The sequence below is a fragment of the Heterodontus francisci genome, chromosome 33 (genome assembly GCF_036365525.1).
Source record: "Heterodontus francisci isolate sHetFra1 chromosome 33, sHetFra1.hap1, whole genome shotgun sequence".
NCBI classification, from domain to species: Eukaryota; Metazoa; Chordata; class Chondrichthyes; order Heterodontiformes; family Heterodontidae; genus Heterodontus; species Heterodontus francisci.
The window spans coordinates 14,481,013-14,502,331 of record NC_090403.1 but is presented as its reverse complement, the minus strand read 5'-3'; the positions used below and the strand labels follow the sequence as shown (position 1 = coordinate 14,502,331).

General features: G+C 47.3%; 1 protein-coding gene across 3 annotated transcripts in view; it reads left to right on the top strand.

Moving 5' to 3' along the window:
- LOC137348027 (1-phosphatidylinositol 4,5-bisphosphate phosphodiesterase delta-3-like) overlaps nt 1–21,319 on the top strand; it is a 313,571-nt gene that overhangs the window by 234,022 nt on the left and 58,230 nt on the right. For all 3 annotated transcript variants that reach the window (XM_068013110.1, XM_068013111.1, XM_068013109.1), the window contains one exon: nt 20,921–21,077. In XM_068013110.1, coding sequence (XP_067869211.1) covers nt 20,921–21,077 — 157 coding nt within the window. The remainder of the gene's footprint in view (nt 1–20,920; nt 21,078–21,319) is intronic.

Sequence of the window (21,319 nt, the reverse complement as noted above, 5' to 3'; positions counted from 1 at the left end):
GAGCTAATGGACATTCACACGGAGCTAATGGACATTCACACGGAGCTAATGGACATTCTCACACAGCGAATGGACATTCACAGGGAGCAAATGGACACTCACACGGAGCAAATGGACATTCACACTTGGAGCTAATGGACATTCACACATGGAGCTAATGGACATTCACACACGGAGCTAATGGACATTCACACGGAGCAAATGGACATTCACACATGGAGCTAATGGACATTCACACATGGAGCTAATGGACACTCACACATGGAGCTAATGGACATTCACACATGGAGCTAATGGACATTCACACACGGAGCTAATGGACATTCACACATGGAGCTAATGGACATTCACACACAGCGAATGGACATTCACACGGAGCAAATGGACACTCACACACAGCGAATGGACATTCACACGGAGCAAATGGACACTCACACGGAGCAAATGGACATTCACACTTGGAGCTAATGGACATTCACACATGGAGCGAATGGACATTCACACACGGAGCTAATGGACATTCACACACGGAGCTAATGGACATTCACACATGGAGCTAATGGACATTCACACATGGAGCGAATGGACATTCACACACGGAGCTAATGGACATTCACACATGGAGCTAACGGACATTCACACATGGAGCTAATGGGCATTCACACATGGAGCGAATGGACATTCACAGGGAGCAAATGGACATTCACACTTGGAGCTAATGGACATTCCCACATGGAGCGAATGGACATTCACACACGGAGCTAATGGACATTCACACATGGAGCTAATGGACATTCACACATGGAGCGAATGGACATTCACACATGGAGCTAATGGACATTCACACATGGAGCGAATGGACATTCACAGGGAGCAAATGGACACTCACACGGAGCAAATGGACATTCACACTTGGAGCTAATGGACATTCACACATGGAGCTAATGGACATTCACACATGGAGCTAATGGACATTCACACATGGAGCTAATGGACACTCACACATGGAGCTAATGGACATTCACACATGGAGCTAATGGACATTCACACATGGAGCTAATGGACATTCACACACGGAGCTAATGGACATTCACACATGGAGCTAATGGACATTCACACACAGCGAATGGACATTCACACGGAGCAAATGGACACTCACACACAGCGAATGGACATTCACACGGAGCAAATGGACACTCACACGGAGCAAATGGACATTCACACTTGGAGCTAATGGACATTCACACATGGAGCGAATGGACATTCACACAGGGAGCTAATGGACATTCACACACGGAGCTAATGGACATTCACACACGGAGCTAATGGACATTCACACATGGAGCTAATGGACATTCACACACGGAGCTAATGGACATTCACACGGAGCAAATGGACATTCACACGGAGCAAATGGACATTCACACATGGAGCTAATGGACATTCACACACGGAGCTAATGGACATTCACACACGGAGCTAATGGACATTCACACACGGAGCTAATGGACATTCACACATGGAGCTAATGGACACTCACACGGAGCGAATGGACATTCACACTTGGAGCTAATGGACATTCACACACGGAGCTAATGGACACTCACACGGAGCGAATGGACATTCACACTTGGAGCTAATGGACATTCACACATGGAGCTAATGGACACTCACACGGAGCGAATGGACATTCACACTTGGAGCTAATGGACATTCACACACGGAGCTAATGGACACTCACACGGAGCGAATGGACATTCACACTTGGAGCTAATGGACATTCACACTTGGAGCTAATGGACACTCACACGGAGCGAATGGACATTCACACTTGGAGCTAATGGACATTCACACACGGAGCTAATGGACACTCACACGGAGCGAATGGACATTCACACTTGGAGCTAATGGACATTCACACACGGAGCTAATGGACATTCACACATGGAGCTAATGGACATTCACACATGGAGCTAATGGACATTCACACTTGGAACTAATGGACACTCACACGGAGCGAATGGACATTCACACTTGGAGCTAATGGACATTCACACACGGAGCTAATGGACATTCACACGGAGCTAATGGACATTCACACATGGAGCTAATGGACATTCACACGGAGCTAATGGACATTCACACACGGAGCTAATGGACATTCACACTTGGAGCTAATGGACATTCACACGGAGCTAATGGACACTCACACGGAGCTAATGGACATTCACACATGGAGCTAATGGGCATTCACACATGGAGCTAATGGACATTCACACATGGAGCGAATGGACACTCACACGGAGCTAATGGACATTCACACATGGAGCTAATGGACATTCACACATGGAGCTAATGGACATTCACACACGGAGCTAATGGACATTCACACATGGAGCTAATGGACATTCACACATGGAGCTAATGGACACTCACACGGAGCTAATGGACATTCACACATGGAGCTAATGGACATTCACACTTGGAGCTAATGGACATTCACACACGGAGCTAATGGACATTCACACGGAGCTAATGGACATTCACACATGGAGCTAATGGACATTCACACGGAGCTAATGGACATTCACACACGGAGCTAATGGACATTCACACTTGGAGCTAATGGACATTCACACGGAGCTAATGGACACTCACACGGAGCTAATGGACATTCACACATGGAGCTAATGGGCATTCACACATGGAGCTAATGGACATTCACACATGGAGCGAATGGACACTCACACGGAGCTAATGGACATTCACACATGGAGCTAATGGACATTCACACATGGAGCTAATGGACATTCACACATGGAGCTAATGGACACTCACACGGAGCTAATGGACATTCACACATGGAGCTAATGGACATTCACACATGGAGCTAATGGACACTCACACGGAGCTAATGGACATTCACACATGGAGCTAATGGACATTCACACTTGGAGCTAATGGACATTCACACACGGAGCTAATGGACATTCACACGGAGCTAATGGACATTCACACATGGAGCTAATGGACATTCACACGGAGCTAATGGACATTCACACGGAGCTAATGGACATTCTCACACAGCGAATGGACATTCACAGGGAGCAAATGGACACTCACACGGAGCAAATGGACATTCACACTTGGAGCTAATGGACATTCACACATGGAGCTAATGGACATTCACAACCGGAGCTAATGGACATTCACACATGGAGCTAATGGACATTCACACATGGAGCTAATGGGCATTCACACATGGAGCTAATGGGCATTCACACATGGAGCTAATGGACATTCACACATGGAGCGAATGGACATTCACAGGGAGCAAATGGACATTCACACTTGGAGCTAATGGACATTCACACACGGAGCTAATGGACATTCACACGGAGCAAATGGACATTCACACATGGAGCTAATGGACATTCACACATGGAGCTAATGGACACTCACACATGGAGCTAATGGACATTCACACATGGAGCTAATGGACATTCACACATGGAGCTAATGGACATTCACACACGGAGCTAATGGACATTCACACGGAGCAAATGGACATTCACACATGGAGCTAATGGACATTCACACATGGAGCTAATGGACACTCACACATGGAGCTAATGGACATTCACACATGGAGCTAATGGACATTCACACACGGAGCTAATGGACATTCACACATGGAGCTAATGGACAGTCACACACAGCGAATGGACATTCACACGGAGCAAATGGACACACACACAGCGAATGGACATTCACACATGGAGCAAATGGACACTCACACGGAGCAAATGGACATTCACACTTGGAGCTAATGGACATTCACACATGGAGCGAATGGACATTCACACATGGAGCTAATGGACATTCACACACGGAGCTAATGGACATTCACACACGGAGCTAATGGACATTCACACATGGAGCTTATGGACATTCACACACGGAGCTAATGGACATTCACACGGAGCAAATGGACATTCACACGGAGCAAATGGACATTCACACATGGAGCTAATGGACATTCACACACGGAGCTAATGGACATTCACACATGGAGCTAATGGACATTCACACACGGAGCTAATGGACATTCACACACGGAGCTAATGGACATTCACACATGGAGCTAATGGACATTCACACACGGAGCTAATGGACATTCACACACGGAGCTAATGGACATTCACACACAGCGAATGGACATTCACACGGAGCAAATGGACATTCACACATGGAGCTAATGGACCCTCACACGGAGCGAATGGACATTCACACTTGGAGCTAATGGACACTCACACGGAGCGAATGGACATTCACACTTGGAGCTAATGGACACTCACACGGAGCTAATGGACATTCACACTTGGAGCTAATGGACACTCACACGGAGCGAATGGACATTCACACTTGGAGCTAATGGACATTCACACACGGAGCTAATGGACACTCACACGGAGCGAATGGACATTCACACTTGGAGCTAATGGACACTCACACGGAGCGAATGGACATTCACACTTGGAGCTAATGGACATTCACACACGGAGCTAATGGACACTCACACGGAGCGAATGGACATTCACACTTGGAGCTAATGGACATTCACACATGGAGCTAATGGACACTCACACGGAGCGAATGGACATTCACACTTGGAGCTAATGGACATTCACACACGGAGCTAATGGACACTCACACGGAGCGAATGGACATTCACACTTGGAGCTAATGGACATTCACACTTGGAGCTAATGGACACTCACACGGAGCGTATGGACATTCACACTTGGAGCTAATGGACATTCACACACGGAGCTAATGGACACTCACACGGAGCGAATGGACATTCACACTTGGAGCTAATGGACATTCACACACGGAGCTAATGGACATTCACACATGGAGCTAATGGACATTCACACATGGAGCTAATGGACATTCACACTTGGAGCTAATGGACACTCACACGGAGCGAATGGACATTCACACTTGGAGCTAATGGACATTCACACACGGAGCTAATGGACATTCACACGGAGCTAATGGACATTCACACATGGAGCTAATGGACATTCACACGGAGCTAATGGACATTCACACACGGAGCTAATGGACATTCACACACGGAGCTAATGGACATTCACACATGGAGCTAATGGACATTCACACATGGAGCTAATGGACACTCACACGGAGCTAATGGACATTCACACATGGAGCTAATGGACATTCACACTTGGAGCTAATGGACATTCACACGGAGCTAATGGACACTCACACGGAGCTAATGGACATTCACACATGGAGCTAATGGACATTCACACATGGAGCTAATGGACATTCACACATGGAGCTAATGGACACACACACGGAGCTAATGGACATTCACACATGGAGCTAATGGACATTCACACATGGAGCTAATGGACACTCACACGGAGCTAATGGACATTCACACATGGAGCTAATGGACATTCACACATGGAGCTAATGGACACTCACACGGAGCTAATGGACATTCACACATGGAGCTAATGGACATTCACACGGAGCTAATGGACATTCACACATGGAGCTAATGGACATTCACACGGAGCTAATGGACATTCACACGGAGCTAATGGACATTCTCACACAGCGAATGGACATTCACAGGGAGCAAATGGACACTCACACGGAGCAAATGGACATTCACACTTGGAGCTAATGGACATTCACACATGGAGCTAATGGACATTCACACACGGAGCTAATGGACATTCACACGGAGCAAATGGACATTCACACATGGAGCTAATGGACATTCACACATGGAGCTAATGGACACTCACACATGGAGCTAATGGACATTCACACATGGAGCTAATGGACATTCACACACGGAGCTAATGGACATTCACACATGGAGCTAATGGACATTCACACACAGCGAATGGACATTCACACGGAGCAAATGGACACTCACACACAGCGAATGGACATTCACACGGAGCAAATGGACACTCACACGGAGCAAATGGACATTCACACTTGGAGCTAATGGACATTCACACATGGAGCGAATGGACATTCACACACGGAGCTAATGGACATTCACACACGGAGCTAATGGACATTCACACATGGAGCTAATGGACATTCACACATGGAGCGAATGGACATTCACACACGGAGCTAATGGACATTCACACATGGAGCTAATGGACATTCACACATGGAGCTAATGGGCATTCACACATGGAGCGAATGGACATTCACAGGGAGCAAATGGACGTTCACACTTGGAGCTAATGGACATTCCCACATGGAGCGAATGGACATTCACACACGGAGCTAATGGACATTCACACATGGAGCTAATGGACATTCACACATGGAGCGAATGGACATTCACACATGGAGCTAATGGACATTCACACATGGAGCGAATGGACATTCACAGGGAGCAAATGGACACTCACACGGAGCAAATGGACATTCACACTTGGAGCTAATGGACATTCACACATGGAGCTAATGGACATTCACACATGGAGCTAATGGACACTCACACATGGAGCTAATGGACATTCACACATGGAGCTAATGGACATTCACACATGGAGCTAATGGACATTCACACACGGAGCTAATGGACATTCACACATGGAGCTAATGGACATTCACACACAGCGAATGGACATTCACACGGAGCAAATGGACACTCACACACAGCGAATGGACATTCACACGGAGCAAATGGACACTCACACGGAGCAAATGGACATTCACACTTGGAGCTAATGGACATTCACACATGGAGCGAATGGACATTCACACAGGGAGCTAATGGACATTCACACACGGAGCTAATGGACATTCACACACGGAGCTAATGGACATTCACACATGGAGCTAATGGACATTCACACACGGAGCTAATGGACATTCACACGCAGCAAATGGACATTCACACATGGAGCTAATGGACATTCACACACGGAGCTAATGGACATTCACACACGGAGCTAATGGACATTCACACACGGAGCTAATGGACATTCACACATGGAGCTAATGGACATTCACACATGGAGCTAATGGACATTCACACACGGAGCTAATGGACATTCACACACGGAGCTAATGGACATTCACACACAGCGAATGGACATTCACACGGAGCAAATGGACACTCACACATGGAGCTAATGGACATTCACACATGGAGCTAATGGACATTCACACACGGAGCTAATGGACATTCACACACGGAGCTAATGGACATTCACGCGGAGCTAATGGACATTCACACACGGAGTTCATGGACATTCACACGGAGCTAATGGACATTCACACGGAGCAAATGGACATTCACACATGGAGCTAATGGACATTCACACACGGAGTTCATGGACATTCACACGGAGCTAATGGACATTCACACACGGAGTTCATGGACATTCACACGGAGCTAATGGACATTCACACGGAGCAAATGGACATTCACACATGGAGCTCATGGACATTCACACACAGAGCTAATGGACATTCACACACAGCGAATGGACATTCACACACGGAGCAAATGGACATTCACACACAGAGCTAATGGACACTCACACACGGAGCTAATGGACATTCACACACGGAGCTAATGGACATTCACACGGAGCTAATGGACATTCACACACAGAGCTAATGGACATTCACACACAGAGCTAATGGACACTCACACGGAGCTAATGGACATTCACACATGGAGCTAATGGACATTCACACACGGAGCTAATGGACACTCACACACAGAGCTAATGGACACTCACACGGAGCTAATGGACATTCACACACAGAGCTAATGGACACTCACACGGAGCTAATGGACATTCACACATGGAGCTAATGGACATTCACACACGGAGCTAATGGACATTCACACACGGAGCTAATGGACATTCACACATGGAGCTAATGGACATTCACACGGAGCTAATGGACATTCACACACAGAGCTAATGGACACTCACACGGAGCTAATGGACACTCACACGGAGCTAATGGACATTCACACATGGAGCTAATGGACATTCACACACGGAGCTAATGGACATTCACACGGAGCTAATGGACATTCACACACAGAGCTAATGGACACTCACACGGAGCTAATGGACATTCACACATGGAGCTAATGGACATTCACACACGGAGCTAATGGACATTCACACGGAGCAAATGGACATTCACACACGGAGCTAATGGACACTCACACGGAGCTAATGGACATTCACACACAGCGAATGGACATTCACACACGGAGCAAATGGACATTCACACACGGAGCTAATGGACACTCACACGGAGCTAATGGACATTCACACATGGAGCTAATGGACATTCACACACGGAGCTAATGGACACTCACACGGAGCTAATGGACATGCACACATGGAGCTAATGGACATTCACACACGGAGCTAATGGACATTCACACACAGCGAATGGACATTCACACACGGAGCAAATGGACATTCACACACGGAGCAAATGGACATTCACACATGGAGCTAATGGACATTCACACACGGAGCTAATGGACACTCACACACGGAGCTAATGGACATTCACACATGGAGCTAATGGACATTCACACATGGAGCTAATGGACATTCACACTTGGAGCTAATGGACACTCACACGGAGCGAATGGACATTCACACTTGGAGCTAATGGACACTCACACGGAGCGAATGGACATTCACACTTGGAGCTAATGGACATTCACACACGGAGCTAATGGACATTCACACGGAGCTAATGGACATTCACACATGGAGCTAATGGACATTCACACGGAGCTAATGGACATTCACACACGGAGCTAATGGACATTCACACACGGAGCTAATGGACATTCACACATGGAGCTAATGGACATTCACACATGGAGCTAATGGACACTCACACGGAGCTAATGGACATTCACACATGGAGCTAATGGACATTCACACTTGGAGCTAATGGACATTCACACGGAGCTAATGGACACTCACACGGAGCTAATGGACATTCACACATGGAGCTAATGGACATTCACACATGGAGCTAATGGACATTCACACATGGAGCTAATGGACACACACACGGAGCTAATGGACATTCACACATGGAGCTAATGGACATTCACACATGGAGCTAATGGACACTCACACGGAGCTAATGGACATTCACACATGGAGCTAATGGACATTCACACATGGAGCTAATGGACACTCACACGGAGCTAATGGACATTCACACATGGAGCTAATGGACATTCACACGGAGCTAATGGACATTCACACATGGAGCTAATGGACATTCACACGGAGCTAATGGACATTCACACGGAGCTAATGGACATTCTCACACAGCGAATGGACATTCACAGGGAGCAAATGGACACTCACACGGAGCAAATGGACATTCACACTTGGAGCTAATGGACATTCACACATGGAGCTAATGGACATTCACACACGGAGCTAATGGACATTCACACGGAGCAAATGGACATTCACACATGGAGCTAATGGACATTCACACATGGAGCTAATGGACACTCACACATGGAGCTAATGGACATTCACACATGGAGCTAATGGACATTCACACACGGAGCTAATGGACATTCACACATGGAGCTAATGGACATTCACACACAGCGAATGGACATTCACACGGAGCAAATGGACACTCACACACAGCGAATGGACATTCACACGGAGCAAATGGACACTCACACGGAGCAAATGGACATTCACACTTGGAGCTAATGGACATTCACACATGGAGCGAATGGACATTCACACACGGAGCTAATGGACATTCACACACGGAGCTAATGGACATTCACACATGGAGCTAATGGACATTCACACATGGAGCGAATGGACATTCACACACGGAGCTAATGGACATTCACACATGGAGCTAATGGACATTCACACATGGAGCTAATGGGCATTCACACATGGAGCGAATGGACATTCACAGGGAGCAAATGGACATTCACACTTGGAGCTAATGGACATTCCCACATGGAGCGAATGGACATTCACACACGGAGCTAATGGACATTCACACATGGAGCTAATGGACATTCACACATGGAGCGAATGGACATTCACACATGGAGCTAATGGACATTCACACATGGAGCGAATGGACATTCACAGGGAGCAAATGGACACTCACACGGAGCAAATGGACATTCACACTTGGAGCTAATGGACATTCACACATGGAGCTAATGGACATTCACACATGGAGCTAATGGACACTCACACATGGAGCTAATGGACATTCACACATGGAGCTAATGGACATTCACACATGGAGCTAATGGACATTCACACACGGAGCTAATGGACATTCACACATGGAGCTAATGGACATTCACACACAGCGAATGGACATTCACACGGAGCAAATGGACACTCACACACAGCGAATGGACATTCACACGGAGCAAATGGACACTCACACGGAGCAAATGGACATTCACACTTGGAGCTAATGGACATTCACACATGGAGCGAATGGACATTCACACAGGGAGCTAATGGACATTCACACACGGAGCTAATGGACATTCACACACGGAGCTAATGGACATTCACACATGGAGCTAATGGGCATTCACACACGGAGCTAATGGACATTCACACGCAGCAAATGGACATTCACACGGAGCAAATGGACATTCACACATGGAGCTAATGGACATTCACACACGGAGCTAATGGACATTCACACACGGAGCTAATGGACATTCACACACGGAGCTAATGGACATTCACACATGGAGCTAATGGACATTCACACACGGAGCTAATGGACATTCACACACGGAGCTAATGGACATTCACACACAGCGAATGGACATTCACACGGAGCAAATGGACATTCACACATGGAGCTAATGGACACTCACACATGGAGCTAATGGACATTCACACATGGAGCTAATGGACATTCACACACGGAGCTAATGGACATTCACACACGGAGCTAATGGACATTCACGCGGAGCTAATGGACATTCACACACGGAGTTCATGGACATTCACACGGAGCTAATGGACATTCACACGGAGCAAATGGACATTCACACATGGAGCTAATGGACATTCACACACGGAGTTCATGGACATTCACACGGAGCTAATGGACATTCACACACGGAGTTCATGGACATTCACACGGAGCTAATGGACATTCACACGGAGCAAATGGACATTCACACATGGAGCTAATGGACATTCACACACAGAGCTAATGGACATTCACACACAGCGAATGGACATTCACACACGGAGCAAATGGACATTCACACACAGAGCTAATGGACACTCACACACGGAGCTAATGGACATTCACACACGGAGCTAATGGACATTCACACGGAGCTAATGGACATTCACACACAGAGCTAATGGACATTCACACACAGAGCTAATGGACACTCACACGGAGCTAATGGACATTCACACATGGAGCTAATGGACATTCACACACGGAGCTAATGGACACTCACACACAGAGCTAATGGACACTCACACGGAGCTAATGGACATTCACACACAGAGCTAATGGACACTCACACGGAGCTAATGGACATTCACACATGGAGCTAATGGACATTCACACACGGAGCTAATGGACATTCACACACGGAGCTAATGGACATTCACACATGGAGCTAATGGACATTCACACGGAGCTAATGGACATTCACACACAGAGCTAATGGACACTCACACGGAGCTAATGGACACTCACACGGAGGTAATGGACATTCACACATGGAGCTAATGGACATTCACACACGGAGCTAATGGACATTCACACGGAGCTAATGGACATTCACACACAGAGCTAATGGACACTCACACGGAGCTAATGGACATTCACACATGGAGCTAATGGACATTCACACACGGAGCTAATGGACATTCACACGGAGCAAATGGACATTCACACACGGAGCTAATGGACACTCACACGGAGCTAATGGACATTCACACACAGCGAATGGACATTCACACACGGAGCAAATGGACATTCACACACGGAGCTAATGGACACTCACACGGAGCTAATGGACATTCACACATGGAGCTAATGGACATTCACACACGGAGCTAATGGACACTCACACGGAGCTAATGGACATGCACACATGGAGCTAATGGACATTCACACACGGAGCTAATGGACATTCACACACAGCGAATGGACATTCACACACGGAGCAAATGGACATTCACACACGGAGCAAATGGACATTCACACATGGAGCTAATGGACATTCACACACGGAGCTAATGGACACTCACACGGAGCTAATGGACATTCACACACGGAGCTAATGGACATTCACACACGGAGCTAATGGACATTCACACATGGAGCTAATGGACATTCACACGGAGCTAATGGACATTCACACGGAGCAAATGGACATTCACACATGGAGCTAATGGACATTCACACATGGAGCTAATGGACATTCACACACGGAGCTAATGGACACTCACACGGAGCGAATGGACATTCACACATGGAGCTAATGGACATTCACACTTGGAGCGAATGGACACTCACACATGGAACTAATGGACATTCACACACGGAGCTAATGGACATTCACACATGGAGCTAATGGACATTCACACGGAGCAAATAGACACTCACACATGGAGCGAATGGACATTCACACTTGGAGCGAATGGACACTCACATGGAGCTAATGGACATTCACGCACGGAGCTAATGGACATTCACACATGGAGCTAATGGACATTCACACACAGCGAATGGACATTCACACACGGAGCTAATGGACATTCACACACGGAGCTAATGGACATTCACACACGGAGCTAATGGACACTCACACACGGAGCTAATGGACATTCACACATGGAGCTAATGGACATTCACACATGGAGCTAATGGACATTCACACTTGGAGCTAATGGACACTCACACGGAGCGAATGGACATTCACACTTGGAGCTAATGGACATTCACACACGGAGCTAATGGACATTCACACGGAGCTAATGGACATTCACACATGGAGCTAATGGACATTCACACGGAGCTAATGGACATTCACACACGGAGCTAATGGACATTCACACACGGAGCTAATGGACATTCACACATGGAGCTAATGGACATTCACACATGGAGCTAATGGACACTCACACGGAGCTAATGGACATTCACACATGGAGCTAATGGACATTCACACTTGGAGCTAATGGACATTCACACGGAGCTAATGGACACTCACACGGAGCTAATGGACATTCACACATGGAGCTAATGGACATTCACACATGGAGCTAATGGACATTCACACATGGAGCTAATGGACACACACACGGAGCTAATGGACATTCACACATGGAGCTAATGGACATTCACACATGGAGCTAATGGACACTCACACGGAGCTAATGGACATTCACACATGGAGCTAATGGACATTCACACATGGAGCTAATGGACACTCACACGGAGCTAATGGACATTCACACATGGAGCTAATGGACATTCACACGGAGCTAATGGACATTCACACATGGAGCTAATGGACATTCACACGGAGCTAATGGACATTCACACGGAGCTAATGGACATTCTCACACAGCGAATGGACATTCACAGGGAGCAAATGGACACTCACACGGAGCAAATGGACATTCACACTTGGAGCTAATGGACATTCACACATGGAGCTAATGGACATTCACACACGGAGCTAATGGACATTCACACGGAGCAAATGGACATTCACACATGGAGCTAATGGACATTCACACATGGAGCTAATGGACACTCACACATGGAGCTAATGGACATTCACACATGGAGCTAATGGACATTCACACACGGAGCTAATGGACATTCACACATGGAGCTAATGGACATTCATACACAGCGAATGGACATTCACACGGAGCAAATGGACACTCACACACAGCGAATGGACATTCACACGGAGCAAATGGACACTCACACGGAGCAAATGGACATTCACACTTGGAGCTAATGGACATTCACACATGGAGCGAATGGACATTCACACACGGAGCTAATGGACATTCACACACGGAGCTAATGGACATTCACACATGGAGCTAATGGACATTCACACATGGAGCGAATGGACATTCACACACGGAGCTAATGGACATTCACACATGGAGCTAATGGACATTCACACATGGAGCTAATGGGCATTCACACATGGAGCGAATGGACATTCACAGGGAGCAAATGGACATTCACACTTGGAGCTAATGGACATTCCCACATGGAGCGAATGGACATTCACACACGGAGCTAATGGACATTCACACATGGAGCTAATGGACATTCACACATGGAGCGAATGGACATTCACACATGGAGCTAATGGACATTCACACATGGAGCGAATGGACATTCACAGGGAGCAAATGGACACTCACACGGAGCAAATGGACATTCACACTTGGAGCTAATGGACATTCACACATGGAGCTAATGGACATTCACACATGGAGCTAATGGACATTCACACATGGAGCTAATGGACACTCACACATGGAGCTAATGGACATTCACACATGGAGCTAATGGACATTCACACATGGAGCTAATGGACATTCACACACGGAGCTAATGGACATTCACACATGGAGCTAATGGACATTCACACACAGCGAATGGACATTCACACGGAGCAAATGGACACTCACACACAGCGAATGGACATTCACACGGAGCAAATGGACACTCACACGGAGCAAATGGACATTCACACTTGGAGCTAATGGACATTCACACATGGAGCGAATGGACATTCACACAGGGAGCTAATGGACATTCACACACGGAGCTAATGGACATTCACACACGGAGCTAATGGACATTCACACATGGAGCTAATGGACATTCACACACGGAGCTAATGGACATTCACACGCAGCAAATGGACATTCACACGGAGCAAATGGACATTCACACATGGAGCTAATGGACATTCACACACGGAGCTAATGGACATTCACACACGGAGCTAATGGACATTCACACACGGAGCTAATGGACATTCACACATGGAGCTAATGGACATTCACACACGGAGCTAATGGACATTCACACACGGAGCTAATGGACATTCACACACAGCGAATGGACATTCACACGGAGCAAATGGACATTCACACATGGAGCTAATGGACACTCACACATGGAGCTAATGGACATTCACACATGGAGCTAATGGACATTCACACACGGAGCTAATGGACATTCACACACGGAGCTAATGGACATTCACGCGGAGCTAATGGACATTCACACACGGAGTTCATGGACATTCACACGGAGCTAATGGACATTCACACGGAGCAAATGGACATTCACACATGGAGCTAATGGACATTCACACACGGAGTTCATGGACATTCACACGGAGCTAATGGACATTCACACACGGAGTTCATGGACATTCACACGGAGCTAATGGACATTCACACGGAGCAAATGGACATTCACACATGGAGCTAATGGACATTCACACACAGAGCTAATGGACATTCACACACAGCGAATGGACATTCACACACGGAGCAAATGGACATTCACACACAGAGCTAATGGACACTCACACACGGAGCTAATGGACATTCACACACGGAGCTAATGGACATTCACACGGAGCTAATGGACATTCACACACAGAGCTAATGGACATTCACACACAGAGCTAATGGACACTCACACGGAGCTAATGGACATTCACACATGGAGCTAATGGACATTCACACACGGAGCTAATGGACACTCACACACAGAGCTAATGGACACTCACACGGAGCTAATGGACATTCACACACAGAGCTAATGGACACTCACACGGAGCTAATGGACATTCACACATGGAGCTAATGGACATTCACACACGGAGCTAATGGACATTCACACACGGAGCTAATGGACATTCACACATGGAGCTAATGGACATTCACACGGAGCTAATGGACATTCACACACAGAGCTAATGGACACTCACACGGAGCTAATGGACACTCACACGGAGCTAATGGACATTCACACATGGAGCTAATGGACATTCACACACGGAGCTAATGGACATTCACACGGAGCTAATGGACATTCACACACAGAGCTAATGGACACTCACACGGAGCTAATGGACATTCACACATGGAGCTAATGGACATTCACACACGGAGCTAATGGACATTCACACGGAGCAAATGGACATTCACACACGGAGCTAATGGACACTCACACGGAGCTAATGGACATTCACACACAGCGAATGGACATTCACACACGGAGCAAATGGACATTCACACACGGAGCTAATGGACACTCACACGGAGCTAATGGACATTCACACATGGAGCTAATGGACATTCACACACGGAGCTAATGGACACTCACACGGAGCTAATGGACATGCACACATGGAGCTAATGGACATTCACACACGGAGCTAATGGACATTCACACACAGCGAATGGACATTCACACACGGAGCAAATGGACATTCACACACGGAGCAAATGGACATTCACACATGGAGCTAATGGACATTCACACACGGAGCTAATGGACACTCACACGGAGCTAATGGACATTCACACACGGAGCTAATGGACATTCACACACGGAGCTAATGGACATTCACACATGGAGCTAATGGACATTCACACGGAGCTAATGGACATTCACACGGAGCAAATGGACATTCACACATGGAGCTAATGGACATTCACACATGGAGCTAATGGACATTCACACACGGAGCTAATGGACACTCACACGGAGCGAATGGACATTCACACATGGAGCTAATGGACATTCACACTTGGAGCGAATGGACACTCACACATGGAACTAATGGACATTCACACACGGAGCTAATGGACATTCACACATGGAGCTAATGGACATTCACACGGAGCAAATAGACACTCACACATGGAGCGAATGGACATTCACACTTGGAGCGAATGGACACTCACATGGAGCTAATGGACATTCACGCACGGAGCTAATGGACATTCACACATGGAGCTAATGGACATTCACACACAGCGAATGGACATTCACACACGGAGCTAATGGACATTCACACACGGAGCTAATGGACATTCACACACGGAGCTAATGGACACTCACACGGAGCTAATGGACACTCACACACGGAGCTAATGGACATTCACACACGGAGCTAATGGACACTCACACACGGAGCTAATGGACACTCACACGGAGCTAATGGACACTCACACACGGAGCTAATGGACACTCACACGGAGCTAATGGACACTCACACACGGAGCTAATGGACATTCACACACGGAGCTAATGGACACTCACACTTGGAGCGAATGGACACTCACACATGGAGCTAATGGACATTCACACACAGCGAATGGACATTCACACACGGAGCTAATGGACACTCACACACAGAGCTAATGGACACTCACACATGGAGCTAATGGACATTCACACACGGAGCTAATGGACATTCACACACGGAGCTAATGGACATTCACACACGGAGCTAATGGACACTCACACGGAGCTAATGGACACTCACACACGGAGCTAATGGACATTCACACACGGAGCTAATGGACACTCACACACGGAGCTAATGGACACTCACACGGAGCTAATGGACACTCACACACGGAGCTAATGGACACTCACACGGAGCTAATGGACACTCACACACGGAGCTAATGGACATTCACACACGGAGCTAATGGACACTCACACATGGAGCGAATGGACATTCACACTTGGAGCGAATGGACACTCACACATGGAGCTAATGGACATTCACACACAGCGAATGGACATTCACACACGGAGCTAATGGACATTCACACATGGAGCTAATGGACATTCACACATGGAGCTAATGGACATTCACACACAGCGAATGGACATTCACACACGGAGCTAATGGACACTCACACGGAGCTAATGGACACTCACACACGGAGCTAATGGACACTCACACGGAGCTAATGGACACTCACACACGGAGCTAATGGACACTCACACACGGAGCTAATGGACATTCACACACGGAGCTAATGGACACTCACACGGAGCTAATGGACATTCACACACGGAGCTAATGGACACTCACACGGAGCTAATGGACACACACACGGAGCTAATGGACACTCACACACGGAGCTAATGGACATTCACACATGGAGCTAATGGACATTCACACATGGAGCTAATGGACATTCACACACGGAGCTAATGGACATTCACACATGGAGCTAATGGACATTCACACACGGAGCTAATGGACACTCACACGGAGCTAATGGACACTCACACATGGAGCTAATGGACACTCACACACGGAGCTAATGGACATTCACACATGGAGCTAATGGACATTCACACACAGCGAATGGACATTCACACATGGAGCTAATGGACATTCACACACGGAGCTAATGGACATTCACACACAGCGAATGGACATTCACACATGGAGCTAATGGACATTCACACACGGAGCTAATGGACATTCACACATGGAGCTAATGGACATTCACACGGAGCAAATGGACACTCACACGGAGCGAATGGACATTCACACTTGGAGCGAATGGACACTCACACATGGAGCTAATGGACATTCACACACGGAGCTAATGGACATTCACACATGGAGCTAATGGACATTCACACGGAGCAAATGGACACTCACACATGGAGCGAATGGACATTCACACTTGGAGCGAATGGACATTCACACATGGAGCTAATGGACATTCACACACGGAGCTAATGGACATTCACACATGGAGCTAATGGACATTCACACATGGAGCTAATGGACATTCACACGGAGCAAATGGACACTCACACATGGAGCGAATGGACATTCACACATGGAGCTAATGGACATTCACACGGAGCTAATGGACACTCACACACGGAGCTAATGGACATTCACACACGGAGCTAATGGACATTCACACACGGAGCTAATGGACACTCACACGGAGCTAATGGACACTCACACACGGAGCTAATGGACATTCACACATGGAGCTAATGGACATTCACACACGGAGCTAATGGACATTCACACACGGAGCTAATGGACATTCACACGGAGCTAATGGACATTCACACACGGAGCTAATGGACATTCACACACGGAGCTAATGGACATTCACACACGGAGCTAATGGACATTCACACGGAGCTAATGGACATTCACACACGGAGCTAATGGACACTCACACGGAGCTAATGGACACTCACACACGGAGCTAATGGACATTCACACATGGAGCTAATGGACATTCACACACGGAGCTAATGGACACTCACACGGAGCAAATGGACACTCACACGGAGCTAATGGACATTCACACACGGAGCTAATGGACATTCACACATGGAGCTAATGGACATTCACACACGGAGCTAATGGACATTCACACATGGAGCTAATGGACATTCACACACAGCGAATGGACATTCACACGGAGCTAATGGACATTCACACGGAGCAAATGGACACTCACACGGAGCTAATGGACATTCACACATGGAGCTAATGGACATTGACACACAGCGAATGGACATTCACACGGAGCTAATGGACATTCACACGGAGCAAATGGACACTCACACGGAGCTAATGGACATTCACACATGGAGCTAATGTACATTCTCACACAGAGCTAATGGACATTCACACGGAGCTAATGGACATTCACACGGAGCAAATGGACACTCACACGGAGCTAATGGACATTCACACACGGAGCTAATGGACACTCACACGGAGCTAATGGACACTCACACGGAGCAAATGGACACTCACACGGAGCTAATGGACACTCACACGGAGCTAATGGACATTCACACACGGAGCTAATGGACACTCACACGGAGCTAATGGACATTCACACACGGAGCTAATGGACATTCACACATGGAGCTAATGGACATTCACACACAGCGAATGGACATTCACACGGAGCAAATGGACACTCACACGGAGCTAATGGACATTCACACACGGAGCTAATGGACACTCACACGGAGCTAATGGACATTCACACACGGAGCAAATGGACACTCACACGGAGCTAATGGACATTCACACACGGAGCAAATGGACATTCACACGGAGCAAATGGACATTCACACACGGAGCAAATGGACATTCACACGGAGCAAATGGACACTCACACGGAGCTAATGGACATTCACACACGGAGCTAATGGACACTCACACGGAGCTAATGGACATTCACACACGGAGCAAATGGACACTCACACGGAGCTAATGGACATTCACACACGGAGCAAATGGACACTCACACGGAGCTAATGGACATTCACACACGGAGCTAATGGACATTCACACACAGCGAATGGACATTCACACGGAGCTGATGGATACACACACTCAGTCAAACTGCAGCTCCAGTCAGAAGCGATTGAAACTGCAAACTATTCAATAAGATCCAATGGATTGGCCATCTTTCTGATTTTATTTCCCCACCTGCCGTGGTTACTCTCTCTGGGACTGGGCAGCACTGGGTGTTATGAATCTGCTGGATCTCAGGGATCTGCTGGATGTCAGGGATCTGCTGGATGTCAGGGATCTGTTGGATCTCAGGGATCTGCTGGATGTCAGGGATCTGTTGGGTGTCAGGGATCTGCTGAATGTCAGGGATCTGCTGGGTGTCAGGGATCTGCTGGATGTCAGGGATCTGTTGAGTGTCAGGAATCTGATAGGTGCTAGCTATTCACTTTATCTAACTGTGCCGTGATTTTGCAGGAGACGGTGAAGGAACTGTCGAAGGAGCTGTCCGAGCTTGTAGTTTACTGCAAGGCTGTCCATTTTCGAAGCTTCCAATATGCCTGGAACAAGGCATGTGTCTGTGAGCTCTCGTCCTTTTCAGAGAACAAAGCAAAGAAGCTCATCAGTGAGTCAGGTAAGGCCTCTTGCTTTACTGAGAAAACCATCACCAGACTTACCACCAGCTGCATGTCCTGACCGTGTTTAAATGCCTGAGTCTCCCTCATCAATGTCCTTGACAGCCTGTGGGCTGGGGACCAATGTCAGATCCTCGACAGGCTTGGGTGAAGCTCTCATCCAAATGAAAACAAAAAAGGCTTGCATTTATATAGCGCCTTTCACGATTGAAGAATGGGCAGTATATCGGCCCATTGACGA